Here is a 14,020-nt window from a genome sequence, read left to right on the forward strand (position 1 = left end):
CAATAAGCTTCACAGAATCTTCACCAAGAGTAGATTCCATCTCATGAAACAAATGTCATTGCTCACCCATGAGAAGCCAGCCACCCTTCATTCATGAAAGTTTTATCATTAAATTGCAACACATCAGTCACATGTACAGGTTCCACCTCTAATTCTAGCTCTACTGCTATTTCTAGCACATCTGGAGGTGCTCCCCTCCCTGTCACCAAACAAGGGCTGGAATACTTCTTCCAAACTCCTGTCTATGTTGATACTTTGACCTCTTCCCATTAATCACAAATGTTCTTAATGGCATCTAGAATGGTGAATCCTTTCCAGAAGGTTTTCACCTGACTTTGCCCAGATTCATCAGCAGCATAGCATACCATCTATGGCAGTATGGCCTTTACAAAATGTATTTCTTAACGATTAAGCCTTCAAAGTCGAAGCAACTCCTTGATCCATGGGTTGCAGAATGGATATTGTGTTAGCAGGCACAAAAACATTCATCTCACTGCACATCTCCATCAGAGCTCTTGGGTGACCAGGTGCATTGTCAAGGAGCAGTAACATTTCAAAAGGAATCTTTTTTTTCTTAACAGTGTACTTAAACTATTCAGTAACCCATGTTGTACACCCATGTGCTGTCACCCAGGCTTTGTTGTTTCATTTACCGAGCACAGGCAGAGTAGACTGAACATCATTCTTAAGGGCCCTGGGATTTTCAGAATGTCCAATGAGCAATGACCTCACCTTAAAGTCCCCAGCTGAATTAGGCCCTAAGAAAGGTCAGCCTGTCCTTTGAAGCTTTAAAGCCAGGGACTGATTTCTCCTTTCTAGCTGTGAAAGTCCTAGATGGCACCTTCTTCCAATAGAAGGCTGTTTCATCCATATCAAAAAGCTGTTGTTTACTATAGCCACTTTCATGAATGACCTTAGCTAGATCCTTGGATAATTTGCTGCAGCTTCTCCATCAGCACTTGCTGCTTCACTTTGCACTCTTATTAAACCACATGAACCAACCTCTGCTAGCTTCAAACTTTTCTTCTGCAGCTTCCTCACCTCTCAGTCTTCACAGAAATAAAGAGTTGGGCCTTGCTCTGGATTAGGGTTGGCTTAAGGGAATGTTATAGCTGGTTGGATCTTCTATCCAGGCCATATAACTTTCTCTGTATCAGCAATAAGGCTGTTTTGCTGTTTTATCGTTATGTGTTTACTGGAGTAGCACTTTTAATTTCCTTCCATTGCACTCACAACTTGACTAATTGGTACAAGAGGCCTAGCTTTTGGTCTGTCTTGGCTTTTGGAACGCCTTCCTCACTAAGCTGAATCATTTCCAGGAGTGAGAGACGGGGGACTCGTCCTTTCAGCTGGGCACTCAGAGGCCACAGCAGGATTACTGGTTGGCCTGGTTTCAGTACTGTCGTGTCTCAGTTACAGAGAGGCCCAGGGAGAGGAGGGAGCGATGTAACAGCCAGGTGGAGGAGCAACCAGACCACACACACAGTATTCATCCATTAAGGTCACTACCTTAAACGCATGCAGGTCACAGAGCCCCGAGACAATTACAAGAGTACCATCAAAGATCATCACTGATCACTGTTAACAGTGTAATAATAGTGAAGAGGTTTGAAATATTGTGAGAACTGGCAAAATGTGACACAGAGACATAAGGTGAGCAAATGATGTTAGAAAAATGGTACGAGGAGACTTGCTAGATGAAAGGTTACCACAAACCTTTAATCTGTAAAAACTACATTACCTGTGAAGCACAGTAAGTGTAACACAAGATGAGGTCTGCCTGCATGTAGTTTTCAGTACAGCAGTTTAAGTTAAAATGCTTACCCCGACTATTGTTTTCATTAGTTTACTTGTAACAACATTACTACTAATTATATGAGTAAGTCAGTTACTACTAATAGAAATACTATTTACTATAGATAAGTCTTACACTGTTTACAAATACTATAGAAGTTTCATACCATATAGTCAAATGTTTAAATGAACATAGAATCACAATTATTATAAAGAATTACATACTTCATTCATTTTTGCATCATCTGGTCCTTGGGCATCTTTTGTTTGTTTAATATTTTCTACCATCTTTCTTATAAATGCATGACTGTTATTTTCATTTTTGGCCATTAATATTTCTAGAACAAACCAAAGACATCTAAAAACAAGAAGAAGAAATACAGAAGAAAAAGTTGGTTGTTAAATTCAAGTACATAATTCTAAATAGAAATATCATGAACTCCAAAAGCAGAAAAATTAAAAGAAACAGCTATGTATCAACAGAGGAAAAAAGATACGTATTACAACATATCAGCAATGTAGTTATGAGTTCGTAAGATCCACCCCCTTCTCAAATTCTCACTAATTTTCCCAGGAAGACAGGTTTACAAAGGATATAAATGGTGAAAAGCATGAAGTGATCCTAAGCCCTACTAGCTAGGACAGGTAGGGAAGACTTCCTAACACAGTTAACTGGACCATCAATAAGGTGAAGCGGGATATACTCAGTACTGACTGTAGTCCTGATGGGACGTCTTCAGCAAAATCTAACTGTTTTATTGTATTCAACAGTTAAGAATCTTCACTGATAAATGAGAGAAGAAAAAGTCATGGCTGACAGCTATACATACTGTCTTTGCTTAAAGAGGGAAAAATTAAAAGAAAGCTTCAGTAGTTCAGTTTTAATTACATAAAATTCTATCACAAAAAAAATCAAAAGTGCTTTGCATTTGTGAAAAATGGGACAGAGCACAGAGGAGAAAAGTAATAGGAGAAGAGAGAAATGTGAAGTGCAGAATCATTCCAGAAGGGTTTAAAAAGTAACTCTGAATCTCAGGCATAGGTTGAGTCGTCTGGAGTGATTCTCCGATAGAATGGAGATTACTCATGGCTATACTGGCATAACCTGGAAATACAGCCAAAAATGTTTACTAAATCCCAAAGAATATTTTATCTATTTCAAAAACCAATGTTTTCTGAGGAAAAGGGGTGGCTAGAAGTTTCATTAGTTATAATCATTCTAACACAGAACTAATTTTGGGAGAACTGCTTATTTTAAAAAATGGAAACAGGCAAAAAGAGAGTAATAGTTTTTCCCTTGCCATGAGAAAGTTATCAATAATTTGATTTTATTCTCTTGAGACATCTCAAATATTTAACTATAAAATAATTCTATGAATTGAAAAAACCAAGAGTCATTTTCCTTTGATAGAAAGCAAAAAGTATAATAAATTAATTTATTCAAAACCACAAAGGCCATCCTTTACTATAACAGAAAGAGGACCAGGGACCAGGGTCTCTAGCTTATTTAAAGAACTACGCTAGTCTTACAGGCTTCTCTAATGCTGTTATATTCCCTTATTATACACCCAGGCATATATAGTCTTTTGGCCTCTCAACAATAACCAATAACCTTTGAAAGAATCACAACTGCCATACGTGTCATTTAGAGCGTCACCACTGAGACAGTGAGCAGGAGCAGCTCCGACCTGCCCAGCACTGAGTCGGCCCATCCTCTTCCTTATGGAGGAAGACAGTTACTGCAAAGAAAATATGCTCACTATGTGAATAGAGCCGAGCATTGATTCACCTCACATGGAAATCTATGCAGTTTCAGAAGAAAGTAGGAAAAGATAAGAACTGGAATGAAAACAATTTAAAGGATTGGTTAAATCAAAAAGAAATGCCAGACTGGTGGAGAGATAGAACAGTAGTACAGTAATTATCTAAATTAAGTTTTGCCAACTTATATAAGAAATGAAGTTTGAAGAGACAGTGTGAAAAAAATTAGAGTAAGGGAAAGAACGAACCTTAAACTCCTATGAAATGAAACAAATCTAATAAGTTAATTATAACAGATTCCATTATTAGCAGGAAGCAGAAAAAAGTTTCAGAAAATATGGAAATGGCATGGAAAAAATCTTACTCTTTAACATCTTTAAGTTGTTCAATATCCTGTACTTTGACATAATCTGGGTCATGTGCCAAAAGGTGAATTGTATATGGAACAACATACTCTGGTAGGAGAGATAATAATTTTTCTGAAAAAGAAAAGAAAAACAAAAACATCCACATTAGAAAACCAAATGTTACTCACTCTTTCACTCATTCTCTTTCTAATACTGTATTTTACCACAATATGGCCAGAAGAAAAATATATTGAAATATCCAGTGTTGAAATACATCACAAAGAGTTTTACCTATCCATCCATCAAGTCCAGTATGGAAACACCTACTAAACGCACCATATGCAGAAGCTACAAAGACAAGTATTTATCTTCAAATGCACATGGGAAAGAGTGCCCCAAATACTTTTTCCCTTTCTTAGATAAAAAAAATATCTAAGACTAAGAAACATATGATCCATTTTTCTTATTATTACGAGTAACTATATTCAACACTCTCTTATAAACTGAGCAAAATGAAAATCCAGTAAATCTCTCAGCCTTAGTATGGTACAAAAATAGAAGTAAAGGTTTAATATTTAATATTTAAATATAGTAATTTAATATTTATAACAGAAGAACAGATATAAAAGAATAGACTTCAAAATTTCTATGACATTTTAAGTAACAAAGAAAAATCTTTTTGGTTTAAATTCAAATATTTTTGTATTTTGACTTAGATGAGCATATTAGAGGTCAAAATGGTAATCCTAACTAGCTTTAATAAATATTACTCAAAAAGACCAGGATTTATATTCTGAATGTTACCTTTTATGTTTCCTACTTTCAAAAAAAATTTTTTAATTAGAAGTTCAACCTGGAGTATTTAATAACATATGTGTCAATAGGAACCAAGTTCTTCACTGCTGAATTCAGAGTGAATAGTTTGTGCTTAATATAATCCATTTCAAGGCAGGTATAGATGAAAAAAGGTAAGAAGGCTCAAAATTCAGAGAAATTCAAATTAAAGTTCATCAAATATTTACTGAGTGCTATGCTTACTAATTTTTGGAGGACTTCGTATTTTAGACATAAAGATGAATGAAACTAGACAAAAGACCTCACACTAAGGCATAAACAGAAACAAAAGCTGTACTTCAGTGTGGAAGGTGCCTTAAAATAAGAAAGCCTAACAACTACCGAGTACTTCTTTGGACCATGACATTAAGTCAGGTGCTTTATAAGCATAACTTTTTAATCCTCATAATAGCCATGAGAAATGAGTGTAATTACACCAACTTTACAGTAAACGAAGGCTCAGGTTGCTAAAGAAAGCTGTCCAAACACAACCGGTAAATGGCAGCAATAGGATTCAGCTGCAGAGTCCTCATTTCTTCCAAGGTGAGGAAGGAAGAGAAAGTAAGAGGAGTGGTTCCAGAGATGCCATAATACCAAGACTGTGTTTTAAAAGATTCAAAAGGTGCAAACCACACTCTTTGGTTTTCTTGGTTTATTTTTTTGTCTTGAAGGGGGAGGCAATCTCCAGACAGAGTGTAAAACAGGGAAAAATGGCTGCACAGATTTCAAATAATCCAAGGAGAACAAAACTGATAGCAAGGAGTGGCTAGACAGAAAGCTTGAAACTCAGGCTGAGAGTAAAACAACAAAGGAACATGCCAAGGAGTTCCAACATGATCTCCTGGACAATGAAGAATCTACATGGATTACAAGTAAGGAAGTGATGTGATCTGATCTGTTTTAGAAAAGGGAATTTTGATCGTGGTGTGGCACAGCTGGAGGCAGTCACAGGCAGGGGAACATTTACAACAGGGAGATGGTTAGGAGCGTACACAATAATCCAAGTGCAACACAGTAGAGGAGGAGAGTTGAGATGTTCAAGAGAGCCAGAGGGAGACGGGCGATGCCTCGGTAACTGAAGAAGGAAGAAGAAGGTTTAAAGAATGTCCCCGATTTCTGACTTTGATAACTGGATGGATTACAATGCTGTTAAATAAGTTGTAGAAGTCAGAGAGGTACAGAAACTAACAACATGAATGGGATAAAGTGAGCAGATTAAAATCAGGCACACAAGTACCTGCTACTCACGTCAGCTACTGGTGGTAATAGTCAAGAGATCAAAAACCTGTACTTTTTAAAACTGAAAGAGAGTACTTAGAAAATCTACATAAATGTGCCCATATTACTGTTCTATTAAAATGTCACTGCTCATTTCCTTTGTTCATTTAGTCAGTTACATAAAGATATGGGTTGATATTTAAATACCCATGCATTTATATTTTTAAAACGACCTTTTTAAAGGAAAGCTGTTATTGAAAAATAGTAACAACTTCTTAATGAGTGCCAATCAAAATATAACAAATGATAGCAACACCGTTTTGCGTTCTATAAAAGTGAAGCCGGTAGGCTGTTGAAGTATACTTTGACTTTCATATGTGCTTACCACTAACAGCTGCATGCTGCTTCAGATACTCCCGTCTCACATTTATATTTTTTACCAGACACTGCCTGGCATGAGCTCTTCTCTCTTTCACAGGATCTTTCGCACAAAGTGCACAGATTGCCATATACTCAAGGGGAAGTCGTAATCGGGAAAGGCCTTTGTGGAGTTTCTGAGCAAATACTTGTCTTACTTGATAGCATTCATCCTGTGAAGACATAATTATTTTCCGTATTATCCACATGGCAGCAAAAAATAGGTAAAAACTTCAGACACAAAGTGTGCTGCTATATCAAGTAACCAGAATGGTAAATGGCAGCGAGTTCATCTGCAACCACTGCTTTTGTTCACAAGAGGAGATGTTGTAACAAGTTGATTTCAGGACTGGAGTGGTCACCCGGACCTTAATAACTACCAGTTGTATGAGTTACAAAATACTGAATGTACTTTTAAAACAGATAAAACTAGCAAACATACAGCCATATTAACTTTAACAAGATATAAAAAAAAGTTTAAGCATCTATTTTTCTCATATTTAGCCTTTTCATTTACTGAGCAAGATGAAACTCTATCCAATTTATATACTTTAGTTCTATCATTTAAAAAGCTATTCCAATTAAAATTCACAACTCTGAGCTATTGATCAATTTCAGAAACACCAGATTACTTCTGGTTCCATAAACAAACCGACCTGTTCATCACAGCGGTGTCTGTTTCCCTCCTGCTCCATCTCCGAACCCAGCCTCCTCCACTCCCTCAGCGAAGCCCGCCTGTCTTTAAGGCAGCTCCCGTATTTCCCAGAAGTCACTGCGTGCTCTTTACCCTGCACCACCTCTGTGCTCCCTCAGCGCTCTGCTTATCCCCAGCACGGCACCCACACACAGTATTAAAATGACTGGTTTACACGTTCGTCTTAATCATCGGTGCTCATTCCTCGAAGATATTCATATTCACATTTATGCCTCTAAACCTAACACGGTATCTGCTACAGAGACTATCGGAATTTTAAAATAAACTATAGGGAAGAGCTCAGTATGACTTTTGAGTCATATATGAGACATTTAAAGACCTTCTTTCTATATGACATACAAAGACCATAATCATACCTTTGCCCTCTACTAATTAACACAAGGGGTGGTGGGTTTCATATTGCTACAAATTTGTGTATGCTCTTTCATCTGGCTAGAATAGTCTTTTGTTTTTGTCATTTGTTTTTCTTCAAAACCTGGGTCATAACATTTTACCCTTACCTTTAAATACTTAGTGTATTTTTTTTCATTAACTTACATTTCAGTTTATTATAATACCAAATACCTTCTTTAAAAACAGTAGTCTAGCTTTCACAGAAATGCTGTCTATGACCTACCCTTATACTCAACAAAACAAAGTCACAGCTAACATACTCCTTCCTCAGTATTACTCCTGTGGGGGAGAAGAATCTTCATTATCCAATTATTTACTGTGAAAATACCCAATTACAAACTGTATAAGTAAAAGTCAACATACACAACATACACAATAAATTCACAAACAGACCATTTATTTAAAAAATTAATCTCCACTCTAATACCCCCCTCCCTACTTAGACATTCACAAAAAAGATGGTATTTTTGTCACTCTCACTAATCATTCAGGATCCAACAATACAGTGCAAACTAACTAAAAATCGAATTGTGAATCATGGCAAAAGTAGTAGGACTCCAAAAAGTCATTAAAGTGACATTAGAGAAGAGCTGTCCAATCTTACGAAAAGCAGCTGACACAGTTAACAGTGAAGGATGAGAACACTGACAAAATGATGACACAACAGGAATATCAAAGGGAATCAACCATCTGAATAAAGATTTAAAAGATATGCTCCTGAGAACAAAGCAATTTATAGATACACTGCAATCCCTATCAAAATATCAATGGCATTTTTCAACTAACTAGAACAAATAGTTCTAAAATTCATATAGAACCACAAAAGATCCCCATAGCCAAAGCAATCCTGAGAAAGAAGAACAAAGCTGAGGGGCTTATGCTCCCCAGCTTCAAGCTCTACTACAAAGCTACAAGAACCAAAACAACTGGGTACTGACATAAGAACAAACCCAAAGAACAATGGAACAGAATAGAGAGCCCAGATACAAACCCACACAAATATGGCCAATTAACAGACAATAAAGAAGCCATGAATATAAAATAGGGAAAAGAAACCATCTTCAACAGCCTGAGTTTGGAAAACTGGACAGCTACATGCAAGAAAATGAAACTGGACTACTGTCTAACCCCATACACAAAAGTAAACTCGAAATAGATCAAACACCTGAATGTAAGTGATGAAACCATAAAACTCTTAAAAGAAAAATAGGCAAAAACTCTTGAACATAAGCACGAGCCATTTTTTCCTGGACACATCTCCTCAGGTAAGGGTACAAAATAAAAAATGAACAAATGGGGCTACACCAAACTAAAAAGCTTCAGTACAGAAAAGGACACCATCAGCAGAACAAAAGACATCCTACAGTATAGAGAATATATTCATAAACAATTTATCTGATAAGGGGTTATCATCCAAAATATATAAAGGACTCATATGCCACCATACCAAGAAAACAAATAACCCAATTAAAAAATGGGCAGAGGAACTGAACAGACATTTCTCCAAAGAAGAAATACAAATGGTCAACAGTCACATGATAAGACGCTCCACATCGCTAATCATCAGGGAATGCAAATCAAAACCACAATGAGGTATCACCTCACACCAGTCAGAACAGCCACCATCCAAAAGACAAGAAATGTAACAAATGTTGGCGAGAATACAGAGAAACGGGAACCCTCCTACACTGTTGGTGAGAGTGTAAATTGCTGTGGAAAGCAGTATGGAGGTTCCTCAAAAAACTAAAAATAGAAATATCATTTGATCCAGTAATTCTACTTCTAGGAATTTACCCAAAGAAAACAAATCCCTGATTCAAAAAAATATGTGCACCCCTATGTTTATCACCATACTAATTGCAATAGCCAAGATATGAAGCAACCTAAGTGTCCATCAATAGATGAATGGATAAAGAAAATGTGGTACATATACACAATGGAATATTATTCAGCCATAAAAAGAAATGAAATCTTGCTATTTGCAAGAATATGATGGATCTGGAGGGTATTATGCTCAGCAAAATAAGCCAGGTGGAAAAAGACAAGTACATATGATTTCACTTATCTGTGGAATATAAAAACAAAGCAAAACATAAAGAATAAAGCAACAGTAGACTCACAGACACTGAGAAGTGACTAGTGGTTACCAAGGGGGAGAAGCTTGTTGGGGGGAAGGGTTTAGGTGGGTGGGGGAGAAAGGCACAATAATTCACAAGCACAGTATAACGTGATCATGGGGATGGTAGTAGAGCATGGGGAATATAGTCAATGATTCTGTAACACATCTTTCTATGCTGACAGATAGTAACCACACTAGAGGTGGATGAGGATTTAATAACATAGGTTAACTGTTGAAGCACTGTGCTGTACATCTGAAACCAATATAAGATTGTATATAAATGATACTTTAATAAAAAAAGAATCATTTATCATAGAAAGTTATCAATAAAAGGAATAATAGATATCATAGGGCAGGGTTATCTGTACTTTTGCAATGAGGTACAAGAACAAGCAAATAGTCAAATACAAACTTGTGCTTTTAGGTCTAAGAAATGCCACTCAGATTTATTTAACACTTTTTGAAGCTCTAAATGTCAGGAAAGAATAGATTTGGGAAAGAGTATGAATTCAGTCTTACATTTGCAGAACAGAAACCATTTGAAATTTCGGTTCAGCACTGGAGGTGGGAACAGAAACTTGACCAAAGTTAATGTTGCTAGTACAAGAGTCACACCTACAGACAATGAGATGGCCAAAGAAAACTGTGTAACTAGAAGAGGTGGTCATGGACACATCCTCACAGAACACATTTAAAGGAAAAAGATGAGCTAGAAAATGTAGTCAGAGAAGTTTGACAAAAATCAAGAGACAGAAACAAAGAAGAGAGTTTCATTAAAGGTGCAATGAACTGTGTCAAATGATGCACAAAGGACATGTGCAAGACTAAGCCATTGGATATGGGGGCTTAATAGAGCATTTAAGGAAAACAGTGAAGGCAAATGCCAAATATGGAGTGAGAGATTACTGTTTCTTGGGGGTTTAAGAAGAGAGGGGCATGTGGTTTAAAGGAACAGAATTAGGGAAAAGTTTTGTTTAGAATAGAATAACCTCATAAATTTGTAAGTTGTAAGAAATATGCTAGTAATTAGCGTTTAACAATTAACACATGTTCCACAGTCAACAGAATTCCAAAGCAATCTTAAGACTTACGCCATCTGAATTTTTACCTTGGGAATATAGTGACTGAGATGGTAACATATAATAAGTATTGTGCTAGAAAATAAAGTCTCTAGAAGTTAAAACATGTGGATACTTTTTACACACAGTGGACATTTAACTAATGGTTTGCACACATTACACACAGTACATTTCAAAGACCATCTCTCTTACCGTATTTCCATTATTTCCTCTTTTGTTTGTTTTTTTTTACTTTCCATTTCAATACTGATAAGCTCCAATACCCAAAGAAATATCAGACCAAGAACCTGATAAATCAACAGACTGCATGTATTACCAATTTCAAAAATACCTAGGTAGGTGTTTCCCTCTAAGAAATTTAATATATACTTTTCAAACAATTTTCATTTTCTTGCAAAGTAAGATTATCTCCGAAATTAAATGGAAAAACTATCCCAGGAAATAACGTGTTCCCCAAAATCTTGTTTTCAAATTGGTGTCTAAATTATAACATCAAAACTAAAACAAATCAAAAACAGTATTTGGAGTAGTGCTTTAACTTAAGTACCAGAAAGTGACAAAATGATGACAATTAACAGGTGATTGCTTATATTCAGCAGTTATAAATAAGCAGCAATTTAAAAATAAACAATGAAAAGGGGGAATGCAGAGAAAAAGTATAAAAATTCATGAAATAAGTGCCAAATTCTTGTATATGAGACTGCTTAGAAAAGAATAGGAAAACTAAGTGTAAAATAACCAAATTATGAATGAAAACTCGTATCAGAATATCACACTATTATGAAAGCTTTAACTTTCTCAGTGATGACAAAAACTTCTAAAGTGATACAGTTCAAATATTATGTTACTCTGGTACAAAAGCTGGAAGGCTGAAATATGAATCCATTAGTATCACTGTTAATAATTTGAGAATTCAACTCCAAATGGTAAGAATGTTTTTGACCTGAAATTTATCTATGCCACGTCTTTACAAAACTGTAAATTTCTGGGTTTTTTTCCTTTTAAGAACTAAATACATTCCATCCTCATTATTTTCACATTCCAAATTTGTGAATTCACCTACTCACTAAGCTTTATTTGTAACCCCCAAATCAAGGCTTGCAGTACTTTCATTTTCAAGTAAATGAGTAGAACAAAAAAATATTTTAGTCGCTGGTCACCATACCAGCTGAGTTCAAACAAGGCAACGCTCTGCCTTCTCGCTTCAGCTCTCTTATTATAAACCAGTGTCTTTTTGGCGGTCTGTTTAGTGCCACATTTTTTGCATTTCTGTGCTTTTTGTTGGTTTTGTTTATAATGCCTGCCAAGTATAATGGTGAACTGCTGTCTAGTGTTCCCAAAAGTAAGAAGACTGACGTGCCTTATGGAGAAAATGTATGTGTCAGAGAAGCTTCATTCAGGCACTGCTGGCTATGAGTTCAATGTTAATGAAGTAACTGTATATTAAATAAGGTGTCTTTAAATAGACACACCCATAAAACAAGGTTATGTATTGATCAGCTGACAAAAATGTTGTGACTAGAGGCTTGTAGGAACCACCCATTACTTCCCCTACAAATAACAAGAATCAGCTGTACCCAAAATTCATGCATAAATTTGCCAAAAGGAAATAACTCAAGATTTTTATCTCTATATCATGGTGGACTTTTTTCCTTCCTAAAAGTCAGAGACCACATAAAGTCATGTTCTATTTAGCCATTCTCCTTACATTGATGGCTAGTGCACACAGCTGATATTGTTCTAAAGTGATGATTTCATGATAACAGGGTTCTTGTGCCAGCTTCACAATAGCACTCCCAGCAGCAAGTCTCAGACGTGACATGTCTGGTTTGCTGAAAAATAAGCAAGAAAGAATATAAATTAGATTTCTAAGTGCCTGCACAGAAACATTCCTAGAGCTTATTTTATAAAAATTCCTTTGGCCCAAAAAAAGGGTAAAAAAACAATTTACTGATACTGAATACTCTATTATGTTTACTTAACTTTGGAAGATGATGCCTAATAACACTAATTTCTTCTCTTGAACGTAAGTCCATGCCTAAAGGCATTTAATTCTCTCATCTTTACATGAAATACCTTTTAGATAAGCTTAGAAAAAAATCTATTTGTATGTTTAGGTGTCTTAAGTCTTTCAGTGTGGATTTTTTTTAAATATATGTTTACTTATAGATTAGGCATTAAAAAGTCCTGATTTGCTAATCAGTCAACTAAAATTACTGTGCTAGGTACATAAAAAGTGGAATGAAGGCAGGTGTAGTGGATAAAACATTATAACTTTTAACTAGAATTCAACTTTTCAAATATTACCAGGAGGCTCCTTTTAAGGAAAGAAAATATCTAGTAAATGGAACACATTTTAAAGGTAAGTAAATTCTTGAGTAGTAAATACATCAAAACATAGTATAATAACATAATATAGTAACATAGATGAATTATGGGCATTTTGAACTAATGTTAAGAGGGAAAGTTATAATTCCTTAATTAAGACCCATTCTATAGTTCTAAAGTAAAAGATTATTATTCAATATTCATGTAAGAAATATGCATCTATCATATTTAAAGCACTGAGAAGGATTTAAAAGACAGTCTTCCAGAAACTACTGATCTAGTTGGCTTAAGACTGTTCCTTTATCTTTCCAAGGATTATGTAAAATACCTGAATGCATGAATCAGTAAGGTTCTGAAGTTAAATGGCCCAGAGGTGCTTTCGGTTCATGAAAGGCAAAATCCCAAATAGCTATTATGAGGTAACTCACTTAACCATTACTAATAGAAAGTCTGTTTTTCTTGTTGGGAGTTTGTAGAAATAAAAAAAAAGTAATTATAATTAAATACTTTACAACTATGTTTTTGAAGATTAGGTTTTAATATAAAGCCTTGTTTAAAACTGTAGAACCAATTAATTCACATATATTTTCAGAACTCAAGTACACATTTGATTTTGTTAAAGAACACCATGAACAAAAACAGCTGAAATGTGTCTAAACATGCACATAAATAATATAACAACAACTTTAAGACATAAAATGTATTAATATTAGGGAAAATTTTTTCTCCAATTATTACATAAATCCTGGACACTGGCATATACAAATTATGAGAGTAGAGAGGTGAAGTCAAGTGATTAGACAGAGAAGGTAGGTAGGTAAGTTACAGCATGTGGAATGGTTTACCTAGTTTTATTTGACTTAATTTGTTTGAGAAAGACATGCTGTTAACATTTCATGGGAAAGCACAGCATGAGCAGAACACACACGAAGAAATGAGGATGGACAGGAAGAAAGAGGCTGCCAGCTTCCTCTTTATATTTTGTCCCTGAAGTCTTAAAGCTAGATATATTAAG

At 35.5% G+C, this 14,020-nt stretch overlaps 1 protein-coding gene across 6 annotated transcripts in view; it reads right to left on the reverse strand.

Moving 5' to 3' along the window:
* Positions 1 to 14,020, reverse strand: part of PDS5B (PDS5 cohesin associated factor B) — a 175,205-nt gene that overhangs the window by 16,741 nt on the left and 144,444 nt on the right. For all 6 annotated transcript variants that reach the window (XM_036905006.2, XM_036905005.2, XM_036905008.2 and 3 more), the window contains exons 24-27: positions 12,386 to 12,509; positions 6,340 to 6,544; positions 3,920 to 4,034; positions 2,020 to 2,152 (exon numbers count right to left, since the gene is read on the reverse strand). In XM_036905006.2, coding sequence (XP_036760901.1) covers positions 2,020 to 2,152; positions 3,920 to 4,034; positions 6,340 to 6,544; positions 12,386 to 12,509 — 577 coding nt within the window. The remainder of the gene's footprint in view (positions 1 to 2,019; positions 2,153 to 3,919; positions 4,035 to 6,339; positions 6,545 to 12,385; positions 12,510 to 14,020) is intronic.

This window comes from Manis pentadactyla, chromosome 2, assembly GCF_030020395.1.
Source record: "Manis pentadactyla isolate mManPen7 chromosome 2, mManPen7.hap1, whole genome shotgun sequence".
Classification (NCBI taxonomy): Eukaryota; Metazoa; Chordata; class Mammalia; order Pholidota; family Manidae; genus Manis; species Manis pentadactyla.